At 31.2% G+C, this 18,248-nt stretch overlaps 1 protein-coding gene across 1 annotated transcript in view; it reads right to left on the reverse strand.

Moving 5' to 3' along the window:
• Positions 1–241: 241 nt before the first annotated feature.
• The window catches only part of LOC118193620 (agrin-like), a 777,240-nt gene continuing 759,233 nt past the window's right edge, over positions 242–18,248 (reverse strand). Inside the window, exons 28-30 of the mRNA XM_085810647.1 lie at positions 15,609–15,842; positions 12,914–13,017; positions 242–10,770 (exon numbers count right to left, since the gene is read on the reverse strand). Coding sequence (XP_085666773.1) covers positions 10,634–10,770; positions 12,914–13,017; positions 15,609–15,842 — 475 coding nt within the window. The 3' untranslated portion in view covers positions 242–10,633. The remainder of the gene's footprint in view (positions 10,771–12,913; positions 13,018–15,608; positions 15,843–18,248) is intronic.

Raw genomic sequence — 18,248 nt, forward strand, 5'->3', positions numbered from 1 at the left:
TAATTTTATTTCTGAAAAATGTTCAGTGGAGGTATATAGATTAAAAGACACAGCTTTCATGCACTTTACCACGGTATATTACTTATAGGTTTAATATTAACTGGAAGTATTTTTAATAACTTTTTATGATTTTTTACATTATTTAAAACAAATATTTTAATGGTACATAAATGCTCAGACACCAGCTATTTTCAGAAATACAAAATAAATTAAAAAATAAAATGCAAGTATTTAAATTCAAAAGGTTTCTAAAACTTTTATTGTAACAATTCGAGATTACAACATTTCCTCTGCAGTTATATAATTCGTGATAATACAGTGAGTTTCGATGTAAACGTAGTACATATTCCACATAATATTTTAAAAACATGATCCTGAATATATGAATTTTAGGCTCTTAGTAACCATTAATATCTAACAACATCGTTCTATTGAAATGAATTATTTAATACTAGAAATAAGAAACAGAAATATATTCATATAGCTCCAGTTGTGTTCCTTCAGTTTTTTTAATACGGTTTTCAAAAAGAAAGTTAAACATACAGAACGATATTTGCTTTGAAATTATTGCAAAGCATTAAAACACAATGACATGCACATTATAAGCATTTGTAAAACTTTTATATAAGCAAACTTGCAAAATAGTAAGTAGAAGTTCTGTATGAAAAGGAGTTTACAGGTTTTGAATGATAGGAGATAACTTGATATGCACTCACATGTACTGAGAGCAAAAGTCTACAAAAACATATTATAAAGAGTACAGTTCCGCTGAACATAATAAAAAGATTTGATGCAACATGAAGATACTTTCTCATGCTTTGTATGTGGTGAACATTATACTTATTTAGAGCTCATTCTCAAAAGATAGTTTAAAAAATTAAACTTATTATTCCAATCAATACACTGAGAACATCGAGCGATTAACAGCTTTCTCACTTTAAAGCTGAGATTAAAAAATTCATATGAGTAAAGTTTGATATTTTAAAGTTTGATATTGGTATTAATGTACCAATAAATAATTATTCACTTTACAAGTATCCCCCTGCTTTTTGAAATTTCGCTTCTACGAAGGACATAAATTAGTACCGTTTTCGTTTAGAGAAAGAAAGCCGATTACGATTTTCTCTTTAACTGGGAAAGGTGAAAAGCGCAAGTCTAGTTCAGCATTTGTTTTGTGCGGTAATCGACAGAAAAACTATAAAGGGTATGCGTTTAAGGCAGTTTTTGAAAAACGTTTTGATTACCTGTTCGGAAGCCAAACAAAAACATGTCATTCTTAGTAGCCGAGCGTACTATCCACAATCCTTAAACCATAGATGCCACAACAAATTTAGATATCAACTCTGTGGTAGGAAGGTACAGGAATTCTATGACATGTTGATCGATAGGTACAAATAAAAAGGAGGTGATATGTTATGATTTCTTTTATCCTACACTGTACGCCCTGTATCTGCCACTTTCGAATCACCGACGGATCAATGCTGCATTGTCATTACCACCATATTTATGGGTTCTAATGTTATCTTTCTCTTTTTAATTCTATAAATCGAAACTGCATTGTATATATGTTATTTCTATTTTTTGGTGTTCATTACTAATCTGCTCTGCTATCAATTAATATTGCTTTATATTGTTTGTCAGTTTATAACATCATTATTACTGCTGAAAATTTGCATTTCCTATTTGACACGGCAATGAAAATTGATTTATGAAGCTTAATTACAGCTAAGTGGAAGCGGCCGCAAGCTGAGAGCTTCCTAACTACAGATAAGCTACTAAGCTTCCTAGCTTTAATTGCTACAAAGCTTCCACTTAGTAGCAATTAAACTTCATCAAAGTTGTTCGGTGTATTTTGGTTCCTGTTTCGTGTGCTCGGTCCTTTTTTTGATCAACTCTACTTTAGACGCTCTGAAGACTCAGTTGAGTACGTACGTGGAGAATGAAAATCCATTTATAGGAGGAAAGCGGCTTTTTTTATCACGACAAAGCAGTCGAGGGTTATCTGCTAAGGAAACTGATACCTCCGCGTAGAAATTTTAAGGAAAACTGACTCTTATAAAAGTTACACATAGGCAAAATCCCATAAACGCCCATGCAGCCAGCCCGTTTCCCGAAATTTGAACAATGGACCGAACTACCAATGTTCAGTGACTTTATCGCTTTGGCCGCTAGTGACCTATGAAGAAACGGAGAGATAAAGGCATCGATAAGAAACTTCTTTAAACACTACGTGAAGACATAAAGTATTCCATGTAGAGTTATGGTGTGTCTAAAAATATAAGCACAAACCTTTTACTTCTTTTACTCAATAAATTTCTTTTCCATTATTTTAGTTTACGGTACGACTGGCATAATTAATATTTTTAAATATGAACATTTTTCCCATGTATAGTAGTAATAACTGCATTTTCGGTTTATGAAGGTTTCACACGAACGTGTTTACGTGAAGCGGGGGGAAGCTTGTATCCGAAATGTAATACACATGCTTCCAATTTTAAATTTAGATATAATAATAGTGCTCAGCATTTTCGATAATTTCTGCTACTGAGAAAACGCAAACTAATTCAAAGACAATGTCTACAATAAAATTATAGCAATTTAGCGATTATACATTCTTGAGCACAGTCAATCAAGATAATATACTTTAAGGCACAACGATAAGATTTTTAAAATTTTCTATTTCTTTTTTCGTATTTTTCATACAGAAAGCAAAATATTTAAAGAATAGTTAGCTGCAAAGTCTCGATTTTTTCTTTTTTTTTCATTTAAATTCAAAGGTTTATGGAAGACAAGATTTAGGACTTAACTGATTGTTGTGAGGAAACACAAATATAATACATACTTAAGCACCTTAAGATACATTTATATTTATATTAAATACATTGATAAGTATGCGCTATGATTACATAGATTTAATTTAAAATATAATATATTCATGCTCTATAAATAAAATGCATATCTTAAAGCAGTACATTAAAACAAAAGGAAAACAACAATACAAAATATTCAACACATCTTTTCCGTTCTGCAAAGGACTGAAAATAAACCTTAAAAATAAATACGAGGAATGTAATAAGAAAAATATACTTCTACGCTTTCTTCCTGCTGTCTATATATAAAGAGAAACAACATAGCACTCTAACCCATTACCTTAATACGAAGGTTTCTGAACTGTAGACGGTATTAACAAATTTGGCACTTTTAATTTATAATAAACCATACATGAATTCAAAATCATTAATAAGAATACTCAGCTTAAAAGATAATAAGGATATGTTTTACACTGGAAGAAGCATTTGATATGTTTTTCACTTTGAATCTAATGAGTAAATTTTAATTATTAATTTACAACTACAACACGAAGCATCATAGTAAGCTTCGCATTTAGCATATATTACAACAAGTATTTGTATATTACAACAAGTATTATTGAGTATTTGAATTATTGAATAATAAGAGTTTTTATGTGATATGTTTGGGTTTTAAGTAGGTACATATCGAAGCTTCTCAGTTTTTGTAAAGCAAAGGAAAAATATGTGTTATTCTGTAGTATAGTTCTCAATATTAATTAAATGATTTAAGTATAATTTTTATTTTGTATAATCTATAAAAGAAAAGAAACATTAAAATTTCAGCTTCTGGAAATACAGTATTAAACTAACGACAATGTTGCTAGATTGAAAATTGTGTTTGTTCTTTTTAAAAATATCTTTCCATTATCTATTACATTTAATCTTTAAACTGTAGTCCAGTTTTTTAAATTCATTCTTCCGAAATAAAAGGAAACTACAAACAAATATCAACTGAGGTGAACTGCTTATTTGCTTTTTTCAATCCATTTGTTATAAGGAAATGTACAATGAAAATCATATTTAACATTCAGTTGCTAGTTTTAATACAGAGTGAGTAAAACTGAAATAGTAGCTCACAGAAGTTAAAGTTCTTGTTAGGAATATTGAAAAAGTGTTTTAAACTAAAGGTCATAGTGAAGTATCAAACTGATCAAAATTATGCAGCATTCCCACATTTTCTTCGCCCATGTTGTCTATAATGGAAAATTATTAACTTTTGTATATTTTACTTACCTCTTATTTTTGTGCGTTAATCTAAACCTTTTCTGGCATCCAGTTTTATAAATTACATTTCCTTATTTTATGCCACCCCAACAAAGCCTGTATAGTATAGTACCTCAAATTATCTTCTAACAACTAGTCACTAAGCTTTGAAGATCCACAGCCAATCTTCTGTTTTCTCCTTGTCAAATGACTCGCCTTTCAACTTAATGTTTTAGCTCAACGACTGTTCATTTATTCCTCTAGGAACTCACTTGCATAATTACTTACCTGAAGTGCTCTAGTAGGATTATACTATGATAGCTGTTTGTGTAACGCTATTCATTATCCTCAGTCATAATTCGCAAATTCTTTATAATGTAACGACTTAACAGGTGAAACAAAACAAAACAAAACAAGGAAAAAAAACGAATTTAAGTCTTATTTAGGCTTATCTGATAATCTGTAGAAAACTTTTAGGGGCTGAATCACTCAACCTATGGACTAGAGTTTATGTTAGAATTCAAAGAAACTACAAAACGTGAGAAATAAATTGCTATAATCTTATTAAATTGCAGTTAAATAAAATAATTTTAATCATCTACTAACCAGATAAAAACTGAGAAACTTTAAAATTAATAGAGACGGTAAATTTGTTAAAGTTACCTGTTTCCTTTTAATCTTAGATCAAACAATTTATGTGAATCTTCAAAAAAAGTACCTCAGTATGTGGAACATTTGATTTTCTCATGCCCTACATTTGATGGCCCTAGATTATGCTTGCAACACGATTTGAAAATGTTCGGAGTGACTTGGCCAGTGAACTTATCTGTTTTCGTGAAGTCCAGACTGCTGTTCTCTGCTTTTGTTCATTTTATTTATGCATGTAACTTTTAACGTTTTAGTTAATTTACTTCTGTAAGGCCCATGTTGAACATCTGTGGTGCACGGGGAGTATGTATGTTTTCAAATAAAAAAAATCGTCTATTAACGCTGAAGCTAAAGCCATCAAATATTACGACAGACTGATAAAAAATTAGATACTCGCAATTTCACAATATAAACGGATAGAAAACTGAATCAAAATTAATGTCACACGTGTAAATAAATAGGTAATAATAATTTAAGTATATCTCGTTAGATATTAACATGTTAAAAATATGATGAGGAAATGCGCCCCGTTATGTCTCTCAATTCTGCCCCGTTCCATCTTCCCTTTAGATATTCGCTTTCCAAGACAGTGGAGGCAAAGACTCATTGTCCTTTCGTCCAAAGTATATCACACCTACGATAACCGTCGAGAAAGTACCGGTAGTTGACTTGCACGTGATCATTTAGGCAATTAGAAATATCGCGGCACATTTGGGCAGAGATAGAATGGTCTAACGATGTTCTTAGAGATCATATAGATCGATCATTGTGTTATCTTTGTTAAAAGAAAAGCTTTACACGTTCCTCACATTGGGTCTACAACACAGAAAGCTTCTCTGATGAGTATATGAGACAGAGCTTAATGATCGTCTCATTAGACGACAAGAGTTATCCTAGACCCACTTTACCGCTGTCAGAATTGTCATCACCCAATCCGTCAGTCACTAAATGGTTTTCTTACCAGCGCTGTGCAGCTTGTTATCAAACATAACTCTAAATGAACTTGGATGGAAGCAGAGGCGTAGCTAAGGTTTTCAGCGCCCGGGGACACCTAAAGATTTTGCGCCCCTTTCTGTGTCCCCAAAATGGGAAACATTTAATTCTGAAATGTGTATCATCAATTTGGCGCCCCTAGATGTTGCTCCCGGGGACGGATTTTCCCCCTTGCCCCACCCTAGCTAAGCCACTGGATAGAAGGCGTTCCCTAGTAATCTATGTTGGAAAATGAACGTCTAGTTGTCATCAGTGACGAATCTTGCCTTTATTTAAACACAAACTACAGACGAATAGAATGACGCTGGAATGAAGAATGAGACAAACTGACTGAATGTGTCTAATTTAATGTAATTTTAAGACCTGGTAATCCATTAGATAGAAGTTAATTTTTTTTTTTTATTTATGGGATTTGGCAACTGCTTAGTACATTTATGAGATTTTAGTACAAACAGCATTCTTTTTCATAGTTGGTGTAAGCATTGCACAGAAAAATAGTGCAAGTTCACTTTCATCAAACATTCCAAAGAATATCTACGAGATACCACCATGGTCTCTCACATGGCAAGAATGGCCTCCACATAAGATATGTCATCATTTTAAAATATACATCATTCGATGTGCTTTATAGGCTTAAATGAAACCTATCAGACCACAGTATGTATTTTGCAGCGGAATGGACATGATCAGCAGTTATTTAAGAGACTATATGATATTTATATATTTCAGTCCCATGATAAGTGTCGGAATTCATTTTAAACAATGAAGCCAGTTCGTACCATTAATATGATGTAGGTAATAGTTTTCTTTTGCTCGAACTTTTTTTACCTTATTCTTATTTATTATTTAGCATTCATATCCAGAAATTTTAAGAAAACTGCACAAAACCTTTTCAGCACTGCTATTTCAGTTTTACTCAAAGTAATTATATTTAACAAAGAACTATACGATCAGAGACTGAATCACTGGACTCCTAAAGTGTTTCTTCAAAAAGTGTTTTATTTGAAATTAAAACACCTAAATACTCCAAGCTATAGCGAATAGTTTTCTTTAAATTATGTGTTGTAATTAAGTAGATTATCAAATTTTCACATTAAATATATGTTTTTAAAATATTTTAAAACATAATGCAACAAAAACGTTCCACGGTTAATTATAGACGTGTTAAAATGTGACCATTAATATATTTTCGAATAATACTGTATCGTTTTTTACCAGCTCGAAAGTACACAATACATTTAACAATTTTATAATTATATAATTATTTCTTTATTTTTACACCGCTAAATATCGAATTTAATACTGCAGAAGATGTGAAGCATTGTAACACTGAAATATATCGTACATTCACCTTTTAACAACATTTTGCCTAAAAATGAAATACGTGATACCTTTCAGTACCTATTTATTTTATTACTGTCTCTTTAAGAAAATGAATTTTCAAACTGTTCTGAAATATTTAAAAGCAATGCTTACCAATTTTAGGAAATTTGTGAAAATTTGTATCTTGCCGTAGAAAGATTTAATATGATTTTATCGAATGCAAATATTCTGGACTTCAGCTACATGGATAAGAAGTTTTCATAATGTGATCAATATACTGAAAAATGAAGGGATAGCCATCTTGAATTATCATTCAATTAATGAAATATGGGGGAAGTACATTAAACAATACTCTATGCAATAAAAATCATGTGCTATATTAAAATACATTTCTTAGTACAATATACATATACACTTTTCTTTTTTTCGTATAAAGACGCGGTGCGTAATTTACAAATGTTTTTAAAAGTGTTCTATAACAGATGATTATTTGTCGGAATTTGTGAATACATACGAATCTTTTTTTTTGGGGGGGTGATATTAAAATTCTCCCCCCCCCCAAAAAAAAAGTAAAAACTGCAGTCCATCTATGAGGGCACGCATAAGACAACTCTATGTGCCCAAATAGTGTTGTTTCTTAGCTACAGAAATCCATATCACATTTCCTACAACAATAACAATCCCTATAATTAAAAATTAATAGTTAGTTGTTAATTTAAAATTATATAATTTTAGTTATTTATGAAGTTAATAAGTAAAATGTTTCGGCACTTCAATATCTAATTATATGATAAAACTTTTTAAATAATCTGTAATCTTGCAATAACTCTGATAAAACACAGATTAAAACCCATGCTGTTAGTTTGGATTGAGTAAAAATATAAAATAAAGAAGAAGATATTTACTTGATTCTCTGAGAAGAAGTTTTACACACATTTATTTTGTTTTTTTAAATACTGAAATACTTAAAAACGTTTAATGTCTCTTTCAAAATTAGCAAACTATTTCTTCACACAAATAAACAGACATCATCTATAGCACAAATGAATTAGTAATTCATAATATTCCAAACTCTATTTCTGAAAACTGTGTTTCACAACTTGTTTTCCCTCATGCATCTCTTTTATCTTAGAAGATCATTATCACCTTCTTTCCAAAATTCAAAAAATATATAACACATATATTTAGATTTTAATTAATTTCAAAAACACGTTAAGAAACTACAACACACAAAACAACACAACAAAAACTATAGATAATGCTGATAAATAAAAATTACTTTTTATGTTTATAAACTAAAACTAAATACTTAATAGCTATATAATAAGCTGACTGCATTCTGCCCCTCACCCTGAACTTATGAAATTTGTCCCATGGGAATTTCTTCATGGTCTGCAACCCATACTTTAAACATTTTCGTACTTAAAAATCAGTTTTTAATATTTATTTTGTACAATCCAATTGGGAAGGGCATTACTCAGTAATTTTAAACATGTTTTATGTATACTGCTATAACATTAAAGATCTTCAAGAAAATCATGCAATCAGTGCATCGGAAATCAGATTATTAGCATGCCTCAGTGCAAAGTGTGGAATTCAACAATGTCTTGAGCTATAGTTTTTCTCCTTTCCAAAAATACGTTTTTGCCCTTTGAACTCCTAAATACATATTTGCACTTATGCTAATTTGATTAGTTAAACTTAATTATTTTCTATAATTTTATTTTTCTTAAAATACTTTTTGCTTTCATTTCATTCCCTCGCATTTCGAATGTATTTTGAGGAACTCCTTTCTAATAACCACCTACATTAAATTCTGCTGAAGTCTGTGCTATCATATGTAAATAAACATTCGTGTTTTATTTATTATTTAACCCTTAGCTTGAGTGCATGCTTGATATCTTGGAGTGTACATAAAACTTTCACAACTTTTTCTGTGCATCACAATTCCAAAATAATTCATATTATAAATCACACTGAAATTTTGAAAATGGTTAAACATTTTAGGAAAGTTAACTCCATTATTATATCTGGTTAGAGCTTAACATAAAAAAAAATATAACGGGAGCGACAGCAGGTGTTCATATAATATATTTAAATATTTAATCTAAATAGAAAATTTTTCCTTTGATAAAATATTAATAAATATTATATTTTAGCCATTAGAATCTCACAGTGCCCTTCTAAGAAATTCTAACTTCTATCAAAGCCTCTTTTAGGAACTCATAATTCAGCTATGTTTTAGAAAGTTAAAAGAAGTGCTTTCTCGTTAGAAATCAAAAATATTATCAATAAGCGTAATATTTAAGTACGTAACATAGCACCATCTAGTGAGAAAATTAGGAAATCGAAACAAAGTTATTGAAATAAGGTACACCTAAAGAATTGTACCTTTAAGATCATAATTATAATCCCTAAATCTGACTTCAGAAGATATTAAAGCTAAAATGTCTGATAAATCTAGCAGAAAAAGACCGAATAAAATAACAGTCAAGAGACAAAAATTATAAGCATGGAAGAATCTGATTGTTTAGAAGTTTCTATTAAGATTCTTAACTATTTATTTAAAAAATTCAAGAGTTTAATGTAAAAACCCATACTGGAAAATTATCCATGATTGCAAATTTAAAGCGCACACATTAGCAACTAGTAACTTGCATAAAAATATTTCAGAAAATTTATCTCTATTTTTCTGGTTTTGCTTTAGATATCAGTGGTTAACAGAATATAAACGAAATCTGAGTCTTTTCCTAATCATTTTATTATTCTTGTGTTCACCAGTCGCAGTATTTAAATTTACGATTTTAGTTTTCTTATTTAAATACTGTCTAAATGCAACCAGAATTAACTTTCCCTCAGCGTAAATATAAGGAATAACATTTTCTTAAAAATAATTTGCGTGTGACGGCTATCCACAACATTTTTCAATTAAGTAATGTCATTATTTTCAGGTTTAGGTGGGACTTTTGGACGCGTTTTTATGTCAGCACTCAAAACAGTAATATTTAATACCCATATTGTTAATTAAATAGGTTATTACCGCAAAATATTAAGCAATATTTTAATTTTTCTTGCATATCCCCCCACGCTTAAATAAAACAAGCACATGATTTCGAAGTAAGTAATTAAATCCTTTCATCCCTAAACTAAAACGGACTGTGGATTTTGTCTAAGAAAATATCTTAAAAATGATGTTAGGATTTATTTGTTGATGAATATTTATAGAGAAACGTACTTTTTTTAATATTTCTTTTCAATATAACTACAATCTGGCACCATCACTAGCTTACACCGAGCAAATTATTCTAATACTTTACATAAACTTTTATAATTTGCTAAAGGGGTAAGCATCTGATATTAATACCATGACATCTGGTTCGTATAATATACCGTAGTTTAAGAACACGCAATGGAACCGGAAAACGAGCCATTATCACATTTAAACAAACATACAGACAATGAGACACACACACACACACAAACAGATAAGTTCTTGGAAGCAGAGACAGTGTCTTTTGGGCGGCACATTCTTTGAAGTTTATGCTCCTTGTGCTCGTATTATTTTTCGCATTTACCCGACGTTATGGAAGGTATAAGTGGTCAGCTCGCAACTGTCAGGAAGGCTGGCAGTATTTGAAGTAGCCATCGGATAGGTTTAATGATTCATTGTCGATTATCACTGAGGAGATGTAACCACTGAAGCCTCGATAGTATGCAGCTGGGAATCCTAAAGGCACAGCTGAAGAACCACCTATAATTAGAAACAAGAAAATGATAGCAGGGTATTCTTTGTTTAATTTTCAATTTAAATGCATTAATTATGCTTGACATCATCCTTTCATATTTAAATATAAACGTCATTATTTATTGAGTAAGTAAAAATTACCACGCCCGCAGTGTTAAGCGGAGATCATAAAAACAGTCTACTACAGGCTTTTAAATCATTCACAAAACACTATGAAAAGAATAATTAAACATGAAGGAATCACATTTTGAAGAGAGGAAGAAATCTATGGATTATAATGCTATGAGTTTAAACAATTCACTAACAAAGCGTTTCAGTCAGCTTATGTACTTCATATCTCAAAGCCAGCATTATATGTTTGAATAAGCCGTCCAGACGGTATAAAGGTTAGGCGAGCCTGACTGCGATATCAAAGGGCCCGGGTTCCAATCCCGGAGAAAGCATGAATGTAAAATTGCCTGTAACTTCACAGGAGGAAAAGTGGCTGTCTATAAAGGGCCGTTCCCACTGGGGTTTATCTGAGCTAACGAACGCAACTAACGTAGTCGACCCATCTCCAAAACCAGTTTTTCCCCATAGGGCAGTAAGTTAAAAAATCTGAAGTGCAGGCACAGCGGAGCTAGTCGACACATGGAACTGACTCCGTTAGCTCAGATAAACCCCAGTGGAAGCGGCGCTTTAGGTGCCTCCACAGTAAAATTGCCACCATTTCTAGCCTTAGGAGTGGCCAATGCCGTTAGGCAAGTGCTCGCTATTGGGAAAAATAAATGTTTGAATATGAAATAGGTTACATACACTGTATCATCATAAATTCAATATATGATGAACATATATGAGCAATTTTAAATTTAATAGTTAAATGTTAGATTTACTGGAATATCAAAGCTGTATACGCTTCAATGCACACGGGACACGATAATAATTTTTTAAATAAAACTTTACTTTTGCATTTGACTTTTTACATGAATTAAAACAATAGAAACAAAAAGAACAGCTACCAAGACAAAATATCTGGCACAAAATTTTGACACATTTTTCTGAGAGTCTTGCTAAAAGAAAACTGCCAACTAAAGATTTCCGGCAGAGTACCCTTCCTTTCCATGTTACATGAAAATGTTACATGAACATATACTTTAATTCTAATTCTAGAACTGAGAGATGGAATATTAAATTTTCATTGATGAACCGACATTTCTGGGCGCAGCTTTCTAATTCAACTCCTTCAACCAATGGAAAATAACAACGAAGAAAATAAATCATACTCCACAGATGCACTCCCACAGATGTCTTATCAGAAAGGAAACTTGAATATTTTATTTCAGTTCCCAAAGGTAAGTAAATCAACTGACTACTTTAGAAAGGGATCTTGCTCAGTGCTGAAAGATGATTATTTGTATCCCTATCTGATTCTTAATATTAAGACTGAAAATAATCTGCTATTCCCGTCTTTGATTTTATAAAGTTATCAATCTAATAGCATTAATAAATATTTTCTTAACATTATTAGAACAATTCCTAGGAATTAGATTCCAGTGAAAGTACGGAATTCCCTTTTTCTTTGGAATCTTAAAGAAAAAAAAGGTGAAGTAATTTTTTAACATGTGATGTGCTCGGGTACTCTCTGAAACGTTTTTGTTTATTCCTAGTGTACTGCAGTTTCATAGAAGATCCAAGACTTTTATGAGACATTTTCCGTTTGAAATTGCTCTACGAAATCGCTCCTCAATCTAGGCAGATAATTCTTGTATACATTGCAACAAGTAAATAATCTAATTCATTCCATATTGCAAGCAATATATGATAAGAAACTGCTAAATCGTAATTGCATGAAGTTTTAATTTTAGTAATTATTATAATAAGATTGCTGTAACCTGGACATTATTGAAAACATATGGGAAAGATGAGGGAATATATTATATGCAAAACACATAAATATACAAACGCCCTGAATGTTAGGGGTTTTTGAAAAACACGCATTGCTGAGGAACATTATGTAAAGCAAGACTATTGTGTAAGAATCTGAAAGGAAATTTGATAACTTTAGTTTCTAATGGGATAAAAATTTAAAATGTTTGGAATTTGGAAACATTGTCTTATAAGACGAAAGCGCATGAAATTTTATTTGTATAGCGGAAGGATTACTACTAACCAATCCATAAAATTCCGTCTGTATTTAATTCAGTCGCTCCTGGTTCAGATATCCTGGTAATGGGGTCTTTGTTGTCTACAGTAAGATGAGCCAGTCTTTTATTCCTGAAAGTAAAATTGTGAAAAGTTAGGAAATTCTCACACTAAGAATATGGAATTTGCATATTTAAAGCATACTAATAACCTGTTCTAGCAAACAAAATTGTTTGTTTTTAGCTAAGATTACTATTAAAACAATCATTAAATTATAAAATTTATATTTTCTCTATGATGCGGTAATATAACTTGGCCATTTTAATAAAAGATCACACTTTTTAATAAAGATAATAATTAATTAATAAGGTATCACGCTTTTTTAATAAAAAATACTAAAAAAGTCTTCAATACATCACGTCACCCAAAGTATTTCAAAAATTTTACTTTGAAAAATTATCTAACTAAATTTTAGATAATATTATAATTAGAAGAAGATAATAGTATAAGATAATAAGATCATAGTGTAGAATTAGTCAAAACACATCCAGCGATTTGCTTTATGTTAATATTTATGCGTATCTAAATATCCCGAAATTTTCTATATACAAAAATGGATGCAGTTATTAATGAAATAATTTGATGAAATTTATTTTATAATAATAAGTGTACATGATTGTTCTACAAAAATGAATTATTATCTCAATTTGCTCTTAAACTCCTGAAGAAATAATAATGAAAATAAATTAATTAATACATTGAATTAGAAACGTTCTAGAACTAAAAATGCATCATTTTAGATAACTGATATATTTGTGTTTCGGTTAAATTAGTTAACATAACTATGGAACAAACGTATATAGTTTCAGAAGGTACCGAATGAGATGCATTAGTCTAAAACTATAACTGTTTATAATTTTACCAATAAGATTTATCAAGAAAAGCAATAATTCGTTTTATTTGTTGCCTATAATTCCATATAAGTAATTAATTCTTTACTAAGGAATGATTCATAATGAATTGAAAAAAACGGAAATTCTTAAAACATGTAATCTTGATTTTAAAAAATCCTTGTGATGCTTTTTTACTGCTACTTCCAACAGAACCAGTGGCAACGAATACGTTCTATTTTTTCGCGATTCTTTTCACTATTCAAGATACTTATTTAAAATAAAAGCAATTTTGCTTCCTCCCAGTTTTCGTATTCATCCGTAAGTTTTATTATTACCCTTCAAAATAAAAGCAATATGAGATGATAATTTTCATCTGAGTATAGTTTCGTAAGATTTTTTTGTTTCGTTTTTTTCCGATTTTGACTCCTAAATCATGTTCTTTGTTTGCATCTTTCGATAAATGTAAGTTATTAAGAACGCGCTTGTTTCTAAAATAGTTCTCTTTAATTCAATCTGTATGACTAAAAAGGTTCCGGGCTGACGTATATAGAGTAGAACTTTAATTATTCGGAATAATTAAGACCGCAGTCCAAACGAATAATTGATAAATCGGTACGCTCGTCTTCTTTCTGTAAGCCAAATATGTATTTATTGGAATGCAAGTGACGCAATATTTCTCTTTTATGCTGTTTTATTCCAATAAATATTCTGCAGTTAAATAGGGGAAAACTTTCCTTTTCATTATATAAGATGCAAAATACTCTTATTTTGGCAGTATTAGATACTAAAAAATAAAATATTTTATGTTCGCCAAAACGCGCTATCCATGTATATTTCTAGCAAACTCAAGCGATGGTTTAATTTTATTTATGGAGACTCTAAACCTAAGCGCATAATTGCTTCTCATTTTTATGCTGCAATACTTAAATAAAGGCAACTACTATTTGCACCAAACAAAACTCACAGGCATTTTATATAAGTTTTTGTTATGGTTAGTGTATATTAGTGTATAACACATTATGGCTAATACGATAATTAATAAATTTTTTGTTAATAATTATAAACTGCACATTTGTCAAACAAAATGCGATGGCATGACACCAAATATTCGCCATGTAGTATGTGGTGCAGATTTGTTTACATATGATTATACAATGTCAAAAGAGCTGCGAAGAAATGTAATACGTATACTTACGGCTGTTATCATTTTTTGTAGCGCTTAAATCATCGAAACATTAAAAACTCTACATAAATTAACAGAAAGCTTAAATTTATACGGCTTCAAAGCAAGAATAAATCATCCAAATAACTGTAACGCACGAAGATACTTTTACTAAAAAAATGTCATATATTCTGAATTTAGAACAGTTTACTAACAGTAAATACTCTTCTAGATAAAAGGGAAAAGCAATTTCATATCTTCATCAATGGAGGGGTACTAAAGCCCGGTTAATATTCTACATCAACTCACCTTCTAAAAACATATTTGATTGCAAGAAGGTTTCAAAGCATTAAATCTTTCAGATAATGCACCGCTGCTACGTATTTCTGTTTCTTATATTTTTTTCCACCAGAAATAAAAAAATAAAATTCGGCTGAGTGACCTTAAAAGTTCATGCAACGAAAATAATTCGTTTTTCTGTGACCCTCCAAAGTAATCAACTAAATTTATACGAACATCTTCGGCGAAATAAATGAAAATGCGACCCTTATGAACTAGTTTTACTCATTTATGAATTTCTCTTTATTTGGGGATTGAAGTTCCTCACAGATAATATAAATAACAGCATACAAATAGAAAACGCATGCATATGAATCTTCAGTTCTAACCTTCGCACGACAACTGTATGCCAGCTATTGTCATTCACTTGAACGGAGCTAGGAATGATAAGGGGAACCTCTTCTTTACCCAAGTTGAAACTAAGTTGAATGAAACCGTCGACTATAGCGATGGCTAAATAATCTCCTCTCAGATTGGTCCCTTTGTTCATCCAGAGTAATAACCCAGTATCTTGAGTCGTACGGAATGTGATGGCAATGTGATTTCTTTCACTCCTTTTCAATCTAAAGAAAATTAAAGGAAAATTAATTTTGAAGTATCTCGCAAACAAGTATTCCACATTGCGAACAATATGCCTCATCGGTTTTATTTTAAAATCATATTTCATTAATAAAATGATAAGGCATGTATGTATAAGAAATTGATAGTTAAATATATTATAAATCACGTATTTATTATACGTATTAAAAGCTATGAAACTTAGAACCGCCATTAAAAATTAAATGATTAAAGAATACTTGCGTTTAGAACAATCACTTAGTTTTGTAATATACTGCTTTCACTTTAAATATAAACAATAATAATAATAATAATAAAACTTAAGGATCGGCCCTTAAGAAATCTAATAGTTTACCAAGCCACATATAAAAATTCCGGCAGTGTAACGTAACATAAGATTATAAAATATTGGAAAGATTAATTTGTAAATATTATAACATCAGTTTTATAAAAGTTATAAGGTGTTTCTCCCGCCTTTTTGGCATGCCTTCGTGGTGTGGTGGTCTGCACGCTGGGCGTGTATTTCAGAGGTCCGCGGTTCTATTCCCGGCGAAGGCGTTGCTAATTTTTCATCTTGCCTGCTTCCATAAAAAAGTAATGTCTCTATAGTGGCGCCCGAACTAAAAGAGTGGTGGATGATGATTCTCCCCCCCCCCCCAGGATTTGGCGAATGGGTCCCCTAAAAAACCCAGTCGCTAAAAAAGGGGGGGGGAGAATATAAGGCATTTCTTCCACCTTCTTGACATGCCTTCGTGGTGGGGTGGTCTGCACGCTGGGAGCGTATTCCAGAGGTCCGTGGTTCGATTTCCGGCGAAGGCTTTGCTAATTTTTCCTCTTGCCCACTTCCATAAAAAAAACCTAATGTCTCTACAGAGTAGAAGAAGGCAATCAAAAGAATTTTATTAACAATTTAGAATGCTATTATGTAACTAAATTTATTATCTAGTTCACTTCAGTTCCAGTTTTCTTTAAAAAATGAGATTTTATGGGAATATTTCAAGCTTCGTACGATGGCCAGTCAATTTCCAAAATATTTCCAGAGGAGTTCAAGTAACTGCGATGCAGTCCTGTGACTGCTTCTTGTAGAGATATCAGCTACACAACTGTTAGCGTCAATCACGTCACGCTTTCAGGTACCAACAAGTGATTCGTATCGTTACGTAATGTTATGGAAAGAAGCTTTCATAAAGGTTGTCCCGTTACAAGTATACCGGCATATTTAAGTAAAATGGTCTCTTTCCTAAATAGTACAAAATTTTTACCAGATGACTCCAGAATTTATGCCGGAACACCACTAAATTTGTTGCCATGTTTTCTCAAAATTTCGGACGTCGTTTCATAGTGTGCTACATTCTTCATTTCTGCTAAGAATTTACAACATTGTGATCGTATATGCAGTACTTTATTTACTAAACTGACAACTGTATCAAGTATAATCCTTTTTGTTTTCAGTCATTTAATATATTGCTGTTAAACTGGAAATATGTAAAGATATTTCAACGAGCATCTTTTTGAAGTGAATCTGCAGTGTTTTGAACTTCGGATGCTGCTACGATATTGTCACTCTTCAATGACACTCAGATTACTTCAGATTGCTCAGACTGAACTGTATCTATTTTCGCTTCTCAGAGGTTCAATAATAAGATTAACAGCTAATATTTTTTCCTGTAACTTCCCATTTTTTGTAGGTACAGGGAATGCAAAGCATAAACGAGTTGCAATATTTAAAATATAGGAAACTGTTGGAAGCAGCATCACAAATTAGCAAGCTAATATAATGAGATAAATAGTAATTTAGTAATTTGCAATTGCTTCCCTTATTCTCCTGTTCATAAATTTGTCCATTACCATTTATAGTACCTAAATCATACTTATGTTTTACAAAAGCAGATGCTTGTTTTCACTTTTCTTATTATATAAATGAAGTTCAATTAATTCAGTCGACCTTTATTAGTAACTTCTTTATAAAGTTATCTCTCTTCTCAGACAGGTATATCACGAGTGCTTTGATATACTCGGTTAAACAAAATAACAAAGCCTCATAAGTTCTTTTGGATAACTTAGTAATTCCTGTAATAATTCATAAAAGATTTGTTATATACGTAATACTTTATATATATATAATTATTATCGATGTATCGTACATCGTTATTCTGTATCGTTATTCTAATTCTTTGCAAACTGCTAACAAACAAAAAATGTCAACACCGTTATGAGGATGCAAGCTTTCGCATAAAGGTACTGCCACCTTTGGCATTTTTAAACAAAGCCCTCCCTAGACAAAATAAGTTAATATATTTGCATAAAAGTAAGAGCATCGTTGCAACAGTACATGTTTTTTTTTTTATAAAATTATTCATTTTTATACAAATACACCGTTTTTGCCGTTTTTGATATGTGCCAGTATAACA

This window comes from Stegodyphus dumicola, chromosome 2 (genome assembly GCF_044657685.1).
Source record: "Stegodyphus dumicola isolate Sdum_Otavi_A_Nest chromosome 2, ASM4465768v1".
Classification (NCBI taxonomy): Eukaryota; Metazoa; Arthropoda; class Arachnida; order Araneae; family Eresidae; genus Stegodyphus; species Stegodyphus dumicola.